The following is a 17,464-nucleotide window of genomic DNA, read 5'->3' on the forward strand; positions in this document are numbered from 1 at the left end:
TGTTTGAAACTGGTACACGGCGAAAAAGTTGTGAAGAAAACATAAAAAACAAAGAGGTCAGTGATGCTGAATAAAAACACTTAGGAAAGAGACGGGCACAATTACAAAACACGGCGACAGTCTGGTTTCTGTTCGCAACACTCTAAAAAGGGGATCACAACATTGAACACTCATGGAGAACACTTCACTGTAGAGTACAAAGGCATATGCAAATGTGGTGGTGGTGGGGGGGGGGGGGGAAGACCCGGACAGATGATGGGGGAAAAAGGGGGGGAGTAGATGGAGGGAGAGCGTACAGAAAAAGGGGGGAGCAAGGCGGACGCGAGAAAGGAGTGGGTCAGACAGTGGAAGGGAAAGAAGGGGAAAAGAAAGGACTCTGGGGGAGAGAATTGAGTCAAGGAGTGGACAGGTGGATAAAAAACAGGATGGAAGGAGGGGGAGAAGGAGCCTGGTAAAAGGACAGGGGGAGGGAGGGGAGGTGAGGATCATAGTTGATAGGAGAGATAAATGGAGGGAGAGAGGGCACCATCTGGGAGGGGGAGTTGATAGAAGCTACCTTGGGAAAGGAGATGAAAGGAGATGAAGGATGTAGAGGTGGAGGGTAGGGGGGACACAATGGTGAAGGCATGGCTGCAGGCAGGGTAGAGGAGCAACCAGGGGATGAGGGGGATCAAGTTCTCAGGAGGTGTGGAGGACACAGACATGTTCAAGGAAAAGGAGCAGATGGGGGAAAGGAATCAGGTCCTAGAGGATCCACATGGGGGATGGGAGGCATATACGGAAGGTGAGGCGGAGTGCATGGAATTTGGGGGAGGAGGCAGAATCCAGGTAGGAATCGCACAACCTAGGATGGGACAAATTAAGGATTTGTAGATGTGAAGGGTAGTAGAGGGGTTCAACCCCCATGTCCAGCAGAGAGGAGTTTAAGGAGATGAAGGCAGTTGTGGGCTTTGGATTGGATAGAGCGGAGATGAAGGATCCAGGTGAGGTGACGGTCAATGGTGAGTCCAAGGTAGGTAAGCGCTTGTGGTAAGGGAAAAATCAAGGAGCCAGAAGGAGTGAGTGGTACGACCTACAATGATTGCCTGGGTCTTAGAAGGATTGATTTTGGACAGCCACCAGTTACACCATGTGGCAAAAAGGTCAAGGTGATTCTGGAGAAGGCGTTGGGACTGTTGAAGGGTGTGAGCGAGGACAAAGAAGGCAGTGTCATCGGCATACTGCAGGAGGTGAACCGGAGGAGGGGGGGGGGGGGGTTGAGAAATATCTGCCGTGTACAGGAGGCGGAGGAGAGGGGAGAGGACAGAGCCCTGATGGTGGTGTGTGGCCCAAGTCCTGGAAGCTAGGAGCAAGGGGAGGAGTGGAGGTATCCGGATGTTCGATGACGTCAGGGAAGAGGGAATAATCAAATTGAGGATCATCTGGAATGGAAAAGACATCATGTAGGTGGGAGGCAAAGTGGTTGGCCTTACTGAGGTTGACAGAAAAGGGATGGTCACCAAGGAGAAATCTGTTTTACTTCCGTTGTTCAATCTTTGGACTTTTATTTTTAACATACTTACTTTACGTATGTATTTTTGCCAATCCTTTTTAGGACACAATCGCCCGATTCCTATTTTGACGTTGGCATGCCAATAATTTGAGGCTATTTCACTTCTGAAGATTACAGTTTAAACTGACGAAACAGGTAAAGTGAAGCAAATAAAGGTTTCCTTGTGGAGTTGACGACTGACTTTTTATCTGTGTTGGAATCACTATCATGTTCACACTTAATTCAGTGTTAAATAAGTCAATAGAGTATATCATATTTCGCATTTCAATCCAGTTCAATAGATCGTGTTTCTTTGTATTGCCATCCAGATACCACAGAAAAAAGAAAATTAGACGATAATAGCATGAAGTATTATTTGATAAGTGGAGCCAAACAACTTCAAACCCTATATGACTGATATATAACTGGATATTGATCCCATGTGTCGTGAATAGTTGAGTGTGTGAACGAAGACTTTACATTTCCTACTTTACGCCCTACTGCAAAACGTATCGCAAAAGTAAATCTAACACTGTATAACCTGAAAACCACGTGACGTACTGTCATATAACTGCAACCCAGGTGTGTGAACCAGCAACCGTCCCGGTATAATTAAGAACGAAGTCGGTTCAGAATGCGCAATTCACTATGAGAAGACAAGCAGCAACTCTGCGAGGTAAAATAGGCACGTTGACATCACGGAAAGCCGAGGAAGGCAAAAGTGTGTCTCACAAGGGGAAGGCCTCAGACACGGCCAACAGATTCGGCACAAATTTGGCAAGTCGCTTGTGTACAACATAAAACGAAGGAATCTAAGATATTTTGGGTCAACACCCCCTCGTTTTTGAGAAAATCACCCCTAAAAGTTATGAAGAGGAATCAACTCAAAATTGGCGGGATCGATAGATAATTATAAGTAGAACATTTTACATCATCAGGTATGGGGTCCCAAAACGCATTCTTCTCCAGAAATTGTGGTAAGAACTTTTACAACTGCCGCTTCGGTACCGACATGCAAAACGCTTTTCGCCGGCAGCGCCGATAGCCCAATGGCCAAGGTAACTGGCTCGGAATGGGAGAACCCGGGTGCGAATCTCGAAGAAACATAGCGGATGTTATTCTTTTCGTTTGTATTTTTCCATATCTCAATTGATAGGGATAGGAGGGTTAATAAGGTAAGTAAATCAATAAGGAATGATAATAATAAGGTAGGCAAACTAATTTCCCAAACGCCGTGAGTTAGTAAAGTATTAAACTTTTAAGCCTTGTCACATGAAAACAACTCCGAGTAAGAATGCCGCGAATTCCTCACGAGGGATCGCAGATAGCCAACCGCGCGACGCTTGTTTACAGCGAGGCACGGGACAGAATGCACGCGCGGAGAGTTAAGTTGTCCCGGTTGCCTCTTCGTCATATCATAGTGATGAACCTAGAAGAGTGAAGGTTTCCAGCACGAGCCTTATAGAAGTCAATCGGAAAGAGTTGTTTTCCGTCATTAGGCTGCCGCGAACCTCGCGGATACATGTAATGATTTTTCCATCGTTAATGCGCCGAATGAAATACGTTTCGTGAATGAATACAGTGTCCTTCCGTAAGTAATATACGACGAGTACTGTATGTAGTTTGTAGTAATTAGCTCGTCTGTTTATGCTGTAGTAACTAGTTATTGTTCGTTGTGTCATATCATTCGAGATTCGAACCCGGGTTCTTCGGGTCCCAGCCAGTTACCTTGGCCGATGCGCCATCAGCTCTGTCGCCGAATGGCGTTTACCATGTGGGTACAGAAGCGGCAGTTATATAAGTTTCTTTCCTCGATTTCTGGAAAAGTTTGCGTTTGCGGACCCCATACCTGATTATGTAAAATGCTCTACTTACAATTATCTATCGATCCCTCCAATTTTGAGTCAATTGCTCTTCACAACCTTTAGGGGTGATTTTCTCAAAAACGCGGAGGTGTTGACCCAAAATAGATTCCTTCGTTTTAGGTTGTACACAAGCGACCTGCCAAATCTGAGCCGAATCTGTTGGCCGTTTCTGAGGCCTTCCCCTTGTGAGACACACTTTTGCCTTCCTCGGCTTTCCGTGATGTCAACGTGCCTATTTTACCTCGCAGAGTTGCTGCTTGTCTTCTCATAGTGAATTGCGCATTCTGAACCGACTTCGTTCTTAATTATACCGGGATGGTTGCTGGTTCACACACCTGGGTTGCAGTTATAGGACAGTACGTCACGTGGTTTTCAGGTTATACAGTGTCTGAGGCCTTCCTCTTGTCAGTCTGCCTGCCACTAGGTCTCGCCGACCGGTTCTGGCCCCAAGCTTCCCTACTTGTTGAATCCCGTCAAAGTTAGGACGACTTGCTAACACACAACTTTTAGTTATCGTCCAAAGATGTACCGTCCCTGCAGACAGATAAAGGATTACAGATATTTGAGACAGACAAGTGCCTATCGGTGCGCACTTGTACATGGTATGAAAGGTGTCTAACAACAAACGTCTTTCCAGGTATTTGTGTGTGTTACACAAGAGAATTTATAGGAATTGTTTTATGAATCCATTCTATAATTTTAAACACTTTTTCTCAACTCAACCACATTCGCCTCTCCAGACTTTAGTATGGGCGTTAAAGACCTTTCTGTCGGGTGCCTGTATAATTGTAAAGACGCCATTATCAACAACTCACTGAGTTTAAACGAAGCCGTCTAAAAGAGCTACGAGAAGTTTTTTGTTCCTTCTGTGATATTGGAAAAAGACTTGGTAGAAATGTAGCCACTGTACATGACTGCAAGCAGCAGTGGTCACGACAATGTACGGTCGCAAGAAGACTGGCTCTGGACGCCCACGTGACCCCGCTGAGAGGCGCATCGTACTGCATCTGCACCAGAAACTGGAGCAGTAGTAGGCTCCAGAGTGACACAACGAATTGAGTGACACAACTGTTACAAATCGGTTACTTCAAGTAGAACTCCGAAAAAGACCCCACTTACGGCTTCAGTGGTGTCAAGCAAGAGCTCATTAGGGTTAGTGCGGAGGTCTGTTGCGTTTTCTGATGAAAGCTGGTACCATCTCGGTACCAGTAACAACCTTGTGTTGGTTAGGAGGTCAGTTGAGGACCTGCAACCAACCTGTTTGCATGCTAGACACACTGGACCTGCTTCTGGAGTTACAACTCCAGCGCCACCCACAACCAGCGTTAATCGTCTCAGTATTGACCGACCAACTGCAACAGACATGGAACTTTATCACAGAAACTGACATTCGGCACCTGTACAACACAATGCATTCAACGTTCTGGCGGCTACACCGGTTATTAACGTACGAGGCCTGTTTTTATAAGTAAGTGCCGTTTTGAAATAAAAAAAAGACGTGCTAAGATATCCCAATAATTTTATTTTTGCATGAAAGCCTGTACTTTAATCTACGCACTGACGCCATTACAGTCTGATTCTTCCTTGTTTACTTTGTGTACTGAGTAATTAAGATGCCTCCGATAATCGTGAGTCCCGCCGACTATGAAGTACGGGCTGTTATAAGATTTCTTAGGCCTACGAGCGATCGATATTCATCGTGAGATCTGTGCAGTTTACCGAGAAAATATTATGAGTGATGGAATGGTAAGAAAGTGGGTTAGAGCATTTAAAGATGGCCGCATAAATGTGCATGATGAACAACGGAGTGGGCGTCCTTCGGTCGTTAATGAAAGTTTGGTGCAGGAAGTGAGAGAAAACAGACGCTTACGATTTCCTCCTTGCGGGATGACTTTCCAAATGTTTCTCGTAGTGTTTTGTATGGCATTGTGACCGAGCAATTGAATTACCGAAAATTGTGCTCACGTTGGGTACCGAAAATGTTGACGGATGTGCACAAAACCAAACGTTTAGACAGTGCATTGATTTTCCTTGGGCGGTACCACAACGACGATGATGATTTCTTAAGCCAAATTGTTACGGGCGACGAAACGTGGGTGGCCTACGTCACACCAGAATCAAGGCAACAGTCCATGGAAATTCAGCAAGGACATCGTTTTGCTGCAGGACAATGCCCGTCCGCATGTGGCGAATCAGACCAAAGATCTCATCACATCTTTTCGATGGGAAACTCTAGATCATCCTCCGTACAGTCCGATCTTGCGCCCAGTGACTACCATCTGTTCCTGCACTTGAAGAAACACCTGGGCGGTCAGCGTCTTCAAGACGATGACAAAGTCAAAACAGTGGTGATGCAGTGGCTAACAAGTCAGGCAGCAGACTTCTATGAGGAGGGTATTCAAAAACTGGCACAAGGTTATGACAAGTGCCTCAATATTGACGGAAATTATGTAGAAAAGAAGATTAAGGTACAGGGTTTCATGTAAAAATAAAATTATTGAGATATCTTGTTGTTGTTGTTGTGGTCTTCAGTCCTGAGACTGGTTTGACGCAGTCTCCATGCTACTCTATCCTGTGCAAGCTTCTTCATCTCCCGGTACTTACTGCAACCTACGTCCTTCTGAATCTGCTTAGTGTATTCATCTCTTGGTCTCCCTCTATGATTTTTACCCTCCACACTGCCCTCCAATGCTAAATTTATGATCCCTTGATGCCTCAGAACATGTCCTACCAACCGATCCCTTCTTCTGGTCAAGTTGTGCCTCAAACTCCTCTTCTCCCCAATTCTATTCAATACCTCCTCATTAGTTATGTGATCTACCCATCTAATCTTCAGCATTCTTCTGTAGCACCACATTTCGAAAGCTTCTTTCTCTTCTTGTCCAAACTATTTATCGTCCATGTTTCACTTCCATACGTGGCTACACTCCATACAAATACTTTCAGAAACGACTTCCTGACACTTAAATCTATACTCGATGTTAACAAATTTCTCTTCTTCAGAAACGCTTTTCTTGCCATTGCCAGTGTACATTTTATATCCTCTCTACTTCGACCATCATCAGTTATTTTGCTCCCCAAATAGCAAAACTCATTTACTACTTTAAGTGTCTCATTTCCTAATCTAATTCCCTTACCATCACCCGACTTAATTCGACTACATTCCATGATCCTCGTTTTGCTTTTGTTGATGTTCATCTTATATCCTCCTTTCAACACGTTGTCCATATCTTAGCACGTCTTTTTTTAATTTCAAAACGGTACTTAATTAAATAACACGCCTCGTACCAGCATTTCACGTTTGCAGTGGCTTATCTCGCACTTAGATTACGCTGTGAACTTGCAATGTTTCTCACATAAATATTTTACCCAGACAAAAGTATTACCGAAATTTCATTACTCCACATTAATTATTTTTTGGTGTCGGGGTTTCTTTCTTTCAGTGTGATTACAATGTGTCATGTGACGTCCGACAGGTAATATTTTGGTTGTCACAATTGTTGTGATTTTTCTTTCATTTCTGCCACAGATTGTGTTTAGATTAGATTAGATTAATGCTAGTTCCATGGATCATGAATACGATATTTCGTAATGATGTGGAACGAGTCAAATTTTACAATACATGACATAATAAAGTTAATTTAACAACATAATTGAGTTAATATAACAACTTTTTTAATATTTTTTTTCTTTTTTTCTTAATTTATATCTAAAAATTCCTCTATGGAGCAGAAGGAGTTGTCATTCGGAAATTCTTTTAATTTATTCTTAAATACTTGTTGGTTATCTGTCAGACTTTTGATACTATTTGGTAAGTGACCAAAGACTTTAGTGGCAGTATAATTCACCCCTTTCTGTGCCAAAGTTAGATTTAATCTTGAATAGTGAAGATCATCCTTTCTCATAGTATTGTAGTTATGCACACTGCTATTACTTTTGAATTGGGTTTGGTTGTTAATAACAAATTTCATAAGAGAGTATATATACTGAGAAGCTACTGTGAATATCCCTAGATCCTTAAATAAATGTCTGCAGGATGATCTTGGTTGGACTCCAGCTATTTTTCTGATTAGACGCTTTTGTGCAATAAATACATTATTCCTCAGTGATGAATTACCCCAAAATATGATGCCATATGCAAGCAATGAGCGAAAATAGGCGTAGTAAGCTAATTTACTAAGATGTTTATCACCAAAATTTGCAATGATCCTTACTGCATAAGTAGCTGAACTCAAACGTTTCTGCAGATCACCAATGTGTTTCTTCCAATTTAATCTCTCATCAATGGACACACCTAAAAATTTTGAATATTCTACCTTAGCTATATGCTTCTGATTAAGGTCTATATTTATTAATGGCGTCATACCATTTACTGCACGGAACTGTATGTACTGTGTCTTATCAAAATTCAGTGAGAGTCCGTTTACAAGGAACCACTTAGTAATTTTCTGAAAGACATTATTGACAATTTCATCAGTTAATTCTTGTTTACGGTTGGCTGCCCTGTCGCGCAGGTGGAGAGGGCGCTGCTGGAGGCGGAGCCGCGGACTCGGCACGTGCGCTCCCCGACGCCGCTGCGGCACGTGTACCCCGGGCAGTCGCCGCTCGAGGTGAAGTACGCCAACAACTACGACGAGGCGCACCACTCCAGCTGGGTGTCGCCGCTCTTCAGCTCCATTGTCTACCGCACGCAGGTCAGTCTTGCGCTCTCCCCAGCCACTTGCTGCCTCTAGGTCAGTCCTTCGCACAACCGCCCCAACCTGGAGGACTTGTCTACCAGGGTCACCTCCTCTTAGGAGAGTTGCCTTGACTGTGGGTAGATGTCTCTCCTGCATCACTTTCCTTCTTCCCCTGAAAGCAGGGCTGCTTCATCCGTCATCTCAGTTTTTCCGATGGTCTCCATCTCCGCCTTCATGTAGTTGAAGTTGAGGCGTAGCGCCGTATAACGATCCTGCCTTGGAGGCGGTTAAGTGAGAGATGTGTCTAAGAGCTGGAGAGTAACAGATGGTGACGCGCGACTGGACGCGCACGTAGTTTATGTATTAGCTGATAGAGGACAGTATTGGATAGGGGGACTTAGAGAGCCTGTATAGGGAGAGAGTGGCCAGCCGGACGATACGGCGGCCATTTTTCTGCCAAACTGCGGGCGGGACTTTTGAATGGCCAGTAGTGGAACAGTGGAGTACACACTCACCGAATCAAATGCACGAGACAATATGGCGAAATAATTCCTTAAATGGCTTTCTTTACAGCTATAATACACTCATAGTAGCCTACTACGCACAGCACAGGACAGGACAATTTGATACAGTGGCTGTAAAAATTATTCGTTACTTGCATTTATCTCCTTTAAAGTTTGTTTACTAGACATATTGCAATGAAAGTAGCGTAAATAAAAAGAATATAGTGTATTGCATTTGTTTTGCATCGGAAGTGCATAACGCTAAAGATTTAATGTACCTGTATTACGTCAGATGAATGAAAGTCATAAGCAGTTGTTTACATGTGACATGCAAAAAGTGTGAGACGTATTAGTACTTCTTGTCACGTCTTCAGACTTTTTGCATGTCGCAAGTAAACAACTGCTTACGACTTTCTTTCATATATATATATATATATATATATATATATATATATATATATATATATATACTGAATACCTCTTGTAGATACCAAACGAAAAAGATTTAAAAAATCAGGTAATGTTACATGTAGGCTACTGTAATAACGACCAAATATAACAAGAAAACTACCGTATCCCTTCTACCCTTCTACTTCTACCCCACAGTATCTGCAATTATTTGCTACGAATAATGTTTCAGCAACCACGACAACTGCGGAAAACGTGCTTACCACGTGCCTGCGTCAACAGTCAGGCAATAATACTGAAACCAAAATAATGCCTAGTGTTCTGATTCGGAACGAAATAAAGTTTGACGCTATAAAGTCGAATGAAAATGCACGACAATTACAGGAACTTTCCGTTTCCAGCAAGGACTGTCAGATATTGGCCTCAGAATAGCTTGTGATGCTACCAGTATGCACTAACTGTTAAAGAAAACACAAAACGCTTCATTATTTCAACTCGTATTTAAGATCGCAAACGCTAATTACGTACTAAAAACGATATACAACTAAATCGAACATGCATGCACAATGCATAACAAGTCTCTCAATAATTCAAATACCTTTTAATCGTTTCGAAAAGTCCTCTGAACTTCAATTCAACTCAAAAGCACGGGGAACATAGGAAGTGCGAGAGACGTTTGGCAGAAAAATGGCGCCAAAGCTAATCAACCAATCACGAGCAACTTCACCTATGGCCACTCTCTCTGTATACAGGCTCTCTAGGGGGACTGTGATTTTAGTTTCGATTCTGCCCACTAGAGTGCACTAAAGTAATTGAATGTTTTTCATAAACTGTTCTAGTATTTTCATAAAGTGTTATATGTCTTTTTATGTATGTAAAATGTTGTAAATGTGTTTTAGCAACACGAATGATGCGTGAGTGTGGTTTAAGGTTAATATGGAGATAATTGTTTAACGGGTTATGTAGTAGGATATAGTGTGGGAACATTTCGAAGAAGTATGGATATGGACAAAGGGGATTTTTCTAGAATAGATTTGTAAAGTAAGTTTATGGTAAAGTGAAAGTTAATTCAGGTATAAATAACAATAGTAAATAACTTTATGCTTAAGCAAAACTTCAGCATATTAGATAATTACGTCGGTAAAAAGTGCAGTCGTGAGGTTTACTATTTTGCGATTGGTTATGGATGAAAAGCGCGGACTGACGTGGGAGAGTGTTGTTTTTCTATTGGCTGTTGGGTAAACTGACCAATGGTAAAGCAGTATTCTTCGCGCGCCTTTCTCTGCTGGTAGGGAAGACTTAGAGTATTCTAGGGAGGAGTCGAAGCCTAGCCATGAAACAGTTCGGACGTGTGCAGTAGTAGTTCCGATTGAAACGATAAGTTGCCGGATCTAGCAGTGTTTCATACATCAAAAGTGTTGGAAAGTGACGGCATGATTATTCCAATGTGTGTGTAGAAATTTCAGAATTTTTAAGTGAATTTTGTGACGAGAAAAGAAATAAATTCCTCGTGGCGTATCGAGCAGGTCGGTGGCTAAAAACTGTGACTGCATTTGGTACCGACAGACTTAATATTTAGCGAGCATTATCAATAAAAAACAATCAGCATTTTTGTAGCTATTACGTTTTCGGGAAATGCAACACCATAAACTTGCTAACTTGAGTGAAAGGGATTATGAGTGACTGTGTTAAGACTAGCATGGGCTTGGCAGTGATACTTGTTCACCTAAGTTTCAGAATATATTAACTGAGGACAAAATTTCCAACCTTTCAATTCGTGTTTCTCCCGAAACGTAGATTAGTGACTTTAATTGCAGCCTGGTTCACGTCGAAGTACAGTAGGTTTCACTCGGCTTCCCTACTGATGATCTTCTGAGACAATGTTCACAGGTAGGTGCAGGTCCGCCGTAAAGGGACGGGAAGAACTGCGCCGCCGCAAAGTCTTCGCCTTAACTCTGACAATGGGCACTCACGAGACATTATAACCCAGGAAAGGTGAACCGAAGTTTTTTAACAAGGAGTTACCCCTTCCCCTCCTCCTTTCTCGATGGATTTGGGACCGGCTTTTGCTTCAAAAATAATGGTATGGGCTGTGTTTACACGGAATGGACTGGGTCTTCTGGTCCAACTCAACCAATCATTGACTGGAAATGGTTATGTTAGGCTACTTAGAGACCTTTTGCAGCCATTTATGTACCTCATGTTCCCAAACAACGATGGAATTCTTATGGCCGACAATGCGCCATGTCAATGGTCCACAATGTTCGCGACTGGTTTGAAGAATATTCTGAACAAATCGAGAGAATGATTTGGCCACCCTGATCGCCGATATGAATCCCATCGAACATTTGTGGGACCTACTCGAGGGGTCAGTTCGTGCACTAAATCTTGCACCGGCAGCGCTATCGCAATTACGGACGGCTGTAGAGGCATCATGGCTCAATATTTCTGCAGGGGTCTTCCAACAACGAGTCCGTGCCACACCGAGTTGCTGCACTACGCCGGGCAGGAGGTTCAACAAGATATTAGAAGGTATCCCATGCAGTTATGCGAACACGGCTGTTGTCATTTTCAAAGAAGGTGTGTTCACAGCATACTAATCATGAAGACGATAAAAACAGAGCAACACTTCGCCACCTAGAATTTCGAAATAAACATCTCGGTTTATGCTCTCGGTAAACTGCATCATTGGGGCAAATTCATAATACGAAAAACGCCCGCAACATCAGGGAAGATTGGTCCATCATATTTCGGGCTTGCAGCCGGATCACGTTGACATCTTGGCACGATATTTCGGCTAGCAAACATGCAGCCATCTTCAGGTGAGTACGAGACTGAAGATTACTGGTTTTTTTTTCTTTATTGTGATTTCATTCCCCTGCCCCATATGGGCAGCGGAGGGCTGTCAGCAGCACAATCCGCCGGTCTTCAGCCGAATGACATGACAACTAAAACAAGAATAAAGTAATACATACATAAGGAGGTAAAAAAGGGGAACATAAAACAGAGTAAGGGGAGAAAATGGAGGTAAAAATACACTGACATGTAGACGTTCATTGGGGACAGTTAAAAAAGTCACCAGAAAGTTAAAAAAACACAGTTGGCGATTCTTAAAACCCAGAGAAGACACTGGATGCGCATGCACAGGGTAAAAGTTGGCCACGGTATTAAAAACACTCTGAAACAACACACTTAAAACCCACTTGGAGCACACACTACGAAGAATAAAACTACCTGGTGGGACCTGCCGAGGGAAAGGTCAGAGAGGATGGAAAAGGAGGGGAGAGCATGGGGCAGCTGGGGAAGCAGCGGGATGAAGAGAGGAGGGGCAACCGTGGGTTCACGAAGAGGCAGGAGACACATGGGGCGGGAGAGGAAAAGGGAAGACAGGGCAGGAGGGAGCGCAGAGACACTGAAAGAAGGCACAAGAGATGGAGGGGGAGTAGGAGGGGATATCCGCTCAGAAGGAGGGAGGGGGAGGAGAGGGAGCCCGGAGGAGGAGGCAGGAAGAGGAGGTTAGAGTTGGTAGGAATGGTAGATGTCAGGGCGAAGCTCATCATCCGGGAGTGGTAGACGGTGGAAGTTGTGTTGGGAAAGGAGATGGAGGGTGTGGAGATGGAGAGAGGGAGGGACACAACGGTAAAGGCGCGGCAACTGGTTGGGAGTGGAGAGGAAAGGAGACACTAGGGGGTGAGGGGGATCGAGGAGGCGGACAATATATAGTGTGCGGATGTGTTCAAGGAAAAGGAGAAGGTGGGGGAAGGGGATGAGGTCATAGAGGATGTGTGTGGGGGACGGAAGGCAGACGCGGAAGGCGAGGCGGAGTGCATGGCGTTCGAGGATTTGGAGGGCGTTATAGAACTGGGGAGGGGCGGAAATCCAAGCGATGCTGGCATAACAAAGGATGGAGCGGATCATGGATTTGTAGGTGTGGAGGATGGTGGAAGGATGCAGACCCCATGTCCGGCCGGACAGGAGTTTCAGGAGGTGGAGGCGGAGGCGGTTGTGAGCTTTGTTTTGGATGGTAAGGAGATGGGGAGTCCAGGTGAGGTGGCGGTCGAGGGTGAGGCCAAGGTATTTGAGGGTAGGAGTGAGGTGGATAAGACGGCCATAAATGGTGAGGTAGAAATCATGGAGGCGGAAGGAGCGGGTGGTGCGGCCTATGATGATCGCCTGGGTCTTGGAGGGATTAACACGGAGGAACCACTGGTTGCACCAAGCGGTGAATTGGTCAAGGTGGGTTTGGAGGGTACGTTGGGACCGTTTAAGGGTAGGATAAAGGGCTAGGAAGGCGGTGTCATCAGCGAACTGGAGAAGATGAATAGGAGGGGGAGGTTTGGGCATATCAGCAGTGTACAGGAGATAGAGGAGAGGGGAAAGGACAGAACCTTGGGGCACGCCGGCAGAGGGGTAGAAAGTACGGGAGTTGGAATTGTGGATAGTCACATAGGAGGGACGATGGGAGAGGAAGGAAGCAACGAGACGGACGAAGTTGATGGGGAGAGCATAGGTCTGGAGTTTGAAAAGGAGCCCGGGATGCCAGACACGGTCATAGGCGTTCTGGAGATCAAGGGAAACAAAGATAGCAGAGCGACGGGAGTTAAGTTGGAGGGAAAGAAGATGGGTAAGGTTAAGGAGCTGGTCGTCAGCAGAGAAGGAAGGCCGGAAGCCACATTGGGTAAGAGGAAGGAGGCGGTGCTTGTTAAGGTGGCGGTGGATACGGCGAGAGAGGATGGCCTCAAAGACCTTACTGAACACGGAGGTGAGGCAGATGGGACGATAGGAGGAGGCAGCAGAGGGGGGTTTGTTAGGCTTAGGGAACAGCAGGACATGGGAAGTCTTCCACAGGTCAGGGTAAAATCCAGTGGAGAGGAGGACATTGTACAGGGTAGCAAGGACAGACAGGAAGGATGGAGGGGATTCCTTGAGGTGACGGTAGGTGACGCCATCATGACCAGGGGCGGTGTTGCGTTTGGAGCGGAGGACGAGTGTGATGTCTTGCATGGTGATGAGAGTGTTGATGTCGGAGGGGGGTAGCCGATCCAAGTACTGGAAGCTAGGGGCGAGCGGGGGGACAGAGGTGTCAGTGTGGTCAAGGACAGTGGGGAAGAGGGAGTAATCAAAATGGGGATCGTCAGGAATGGAGAAGACCTCGGATAGGTGGGAAGAAGATTACTGGTGCGCGTCGTTCTATATATACCGAAAATTGGCGCGGCGGCGCCTGCGCAGTGGAGAAGGCTAATACCGCGCCTCCTATCTAATTTGGCGCGCTCTGCAGCAGAAGCGGGCCGCGCATGCTTAGTGGCGTACCTACATTTGCACTAACTGTCGTAAAGCGCCTTCGCGCAGCTGAGGCGCGGTAGTCGAAAGTATAAAATCAATTTTCGTCAGCCGTCGCACTAGATGCAGACCCATGTCTTTGTGAAGCGGTTAAAGAAATTACAGGATCCCATGCTTTATCCATCTGAAAGCCGCCGTCTCGATTAATAAGATCTTTCGCCAATCGTATCTCTACGGACTCCTTGATAATGGATTCCCAAAAAGATCTAGTTGTCGCTAAAATTTTTGTTCCACAATAATCCATGGAGTTGTTGTTGTTGTTGTTGTGGTCTTCAGTCCTGAGACTGGTTTGATGCAGCTCTCCATGCTACTCTATCCTGTGCAAGCTTTTTCATCTCCCAGTACCTACTGCAACCTACATCCTTCTGAATCTGCTTAGTGTATTCATCTCTTGGTCTCCCTCTACGATTTTTACCCTCCACGCTGCCCTCCAATACTAAATTGGTGATCCCTTGATGCCTCAGAACATGTCCTACCAACCGATCCCTTCTTCTGGTCAAGTTGTGCCACAAACTTCTCTTCTCCCCAATCCTATTCAATACTTCCTCATTAGTTATGTGATCTACCCATCTAATCTTCAGCATTCTTCTGTAGCACCACATTTCGAAAGCTTCTATTCTCTTCTTGTCCAAACTATTTATCGTCCATGTTTCACTTCCATACATGGCTACACTCTATACGAATACTTTCAGAAATGACTTCCTGACACTTAAATCAATACTGGATGTTAACAAATTTCTCTTCTTCAGAAACGCTTTCCTTGCCATTGCCAGCCTACATTTTCCATGGAGTATCCCGTCGAAATACAGTGTTCTGCTATGGCTGATTTGTTGGGCTGCAGTAGACGTGTGTGGCGCTCATGCTCCACGCATCTTTCCCGTACTGTGCGAGTAGTTTGGCCAATGTAGGATTTGCCACATTGACAAGGGATCTTATAAATACCCGCCATCCTCAGACCCAAATCGTCCTTCACAGAGCCAAGCAAAGACGATATTTTCGTAGGTGGTCGGAAGATCACTTTAACACAATGCTTCTTTAAAATCCTTCCTATTTTAGAGGAGAGGTTACCCACATACGGAAGAAACGCCCTGGACCTGACCACCTCTTTGTCTTCTTCTTCTTGTTTCTCTTTACATTTCTTCTTTGTTACAGCTGTGCGGATTTGGCGTGTAGAATATCCATTCTCCCTGAAGACGGATTGCGAATGTTCTAATTCTTTAGGAAGGCTGTCCTTATCAGATACCACATGTGCCCGATGCACCAGAGTACGCAGCAAACCCATGGTTTGTGCAGGGTGGTGGCAGCTTGTCGCCTGCAAATACAGATCTGTGTGTGTGGGCTTCCGGTAGACGGAGTGCCCCAAAGATCCATCGGGTCTACGATTGACGAGGACATCCAGAAACGGCAGACATCTATCTTTTTCGACCTCCATGGTAAACTGAATATTCTTGTGAATGGAATTCAGATGTTTTAAGAATCCTGCCAGTTTTTCTTCTCCATGGGGCCAAACTACAAATGTGTCATCCACGTAACGCCAGAAGACTTTCGGTTTAAATTCAGCCGACTCGAGTGCCTTCTCCTTCACTTCAAGATACACAACAGGGAAGATATTTGACTGGAAGATCGATGTGCATTCTCATTATGTTTTCATTTGTTTACTGTCAACTCCAGCAAGTACACTAATTGTCTATACCACGGATACCTGCTCTGTGTGCTAGTGCACCAAAGTCAGTTACGTATTGTGTTTGTAATAATGACATGTTCACGTGAATGGTGCAATGTGACACATTTTTGAACTGGTCTTGAGGGGTCGATGTGAATTACCGAATAAATATGTAGGGTGCTAAAAAAAGTCGTACTGCTGTTCATATCTAACAAGGGAACCTCCCCATCGCACCCCCTCAGATTTAGTTATAAGTTGGCACAGTGGATAGGCCTTGAAAAACACAGATCAATCGAGAAAACAGGAAGAAGTTGTGCGGAACAATGAAAAAAATAAGCAAAATATACAAACTGAGTAGTCCATGCGGAAGATAGGCAACATCAAGGATACTATAAGCTCTGGAGCCCCGTGGTCCCGTGGTTAGCATGAGCACCTGCGGAACAAGAGGTTCTTGGTTCAAGTCTTCCCTCGAGTGAAAAGTTTATTTTCGCAAAGTTATGATCTGTCCGTTCGTTCATTGACATTTCTGTTCACTGTAATAAGTTTACTGTCTGTGTTTTGCGACCGCACCGCAAAACCGTGCGATTAGTAGACGAAAGGACGTGCCTCTTCAATGGGAACCGAAAAGATTTGATCACAAAGGTCATAGGTCAACCGATTCCTCCACAGGAAAACACGTCTGATATATTCTATACGACACTGGTAATGGCATGTGCGTCACATGACAGGAATATGTTGTCGACCCACCTAACTTGTACACTTGGCGAATGGGTTTTACCTTGCCCGATTTAGGTTTTCTTGTGGATGTGATAATCACTCCAAAAAAAAAGTGATGAAAACATAAGAGTGTGTTACATAAACTGCAACAAATGAATGCAACAGTTTCACAGTCGCACAGTTTTCCCTATGCTCTGTCAAAACATATATTTTTAACGGTTTTTAACGTTTTCAAATTTTTCCCTGTGTAGACCATCAAATCCTGCTTATGTCCAAGCAAATCTGAACATGTCCTGGAATTTTGGAGAGCGAAGTTGATTATGGGTGAGTGCCTGAACTTTGATAATTGTCTGAAAATAAAAAATTAAACTCTTCGCTCGAGGGAAGACTTGAACCAAGGACCTCTCGGTCTGCAGGTGCTCACGGTAACCACGGGACCACGGTGCTCCTATACTCGCCCGTCTCCTTGATGTTGCCTATGTTGCGCATGGACTACTCAGTTTGTATATTTTGCTTATTTTTTTCGTAGTTCCACACAACTACTTCCTGTTTTCTCGATTGATCTGTGTTCAGTTTTTCAAGGCCTATCCACTGTGCCAACTTACAACTAAATCTGAGAGGGGGTGCGATGGGGAGGTTCCCTTGTAAGTAACGAACAAAATTGCAAAAAAGCAGTCATGCTCGTTAATAAACCCCTGCTAGCCAAACAGTACTTGCTTGGTAAATGATTTATTTTGTTCTACAGAAAAAGTTATTTG

The 17,464-nt window shown here is 44.6% G+C and overlaps 1 protein-coding gene across 1 annotated transcript in view; it reads left to right on the forward strand.

Annotated features, from left to right (window-relative positions):
- LOC124795855 (major facilitator superfamily domain-containing protein 6) overlaps positions 1–17,464 on the forward strand; it is a 416,563-nt gene that overhangs the window by 275,226 nt on the left and 123,873 nt on the right. Inside the window, exon 5 of the mRNA XM_047259937.1 lies at positions 7,911–8,090. Within this exon, the coding sequence (XP_047115893.1) occupies positions 7,911–8,090 (180 nt within the window). The remainder of the gene's footprint in view (positions 1–7,910; positions 8,091–17,464) is intronic.

The sequence above is a fragment of the Schistocerca piceifrons genome, chromosome 4 (genome assembly GCF_021461385.2).
Source record: "Schistocerca piceifrons isolate TAMUIC-IGC-003096 chromosome 4, iqSchPice1.1, whole genome shotgun sequence".
NCBI classification, from domain to species: Eukaryota; Metazoa; Arthropoda; class Insecta; order Orthoptera; family Acrididae; genus Schistocerca; species Schistocerca piceifrons.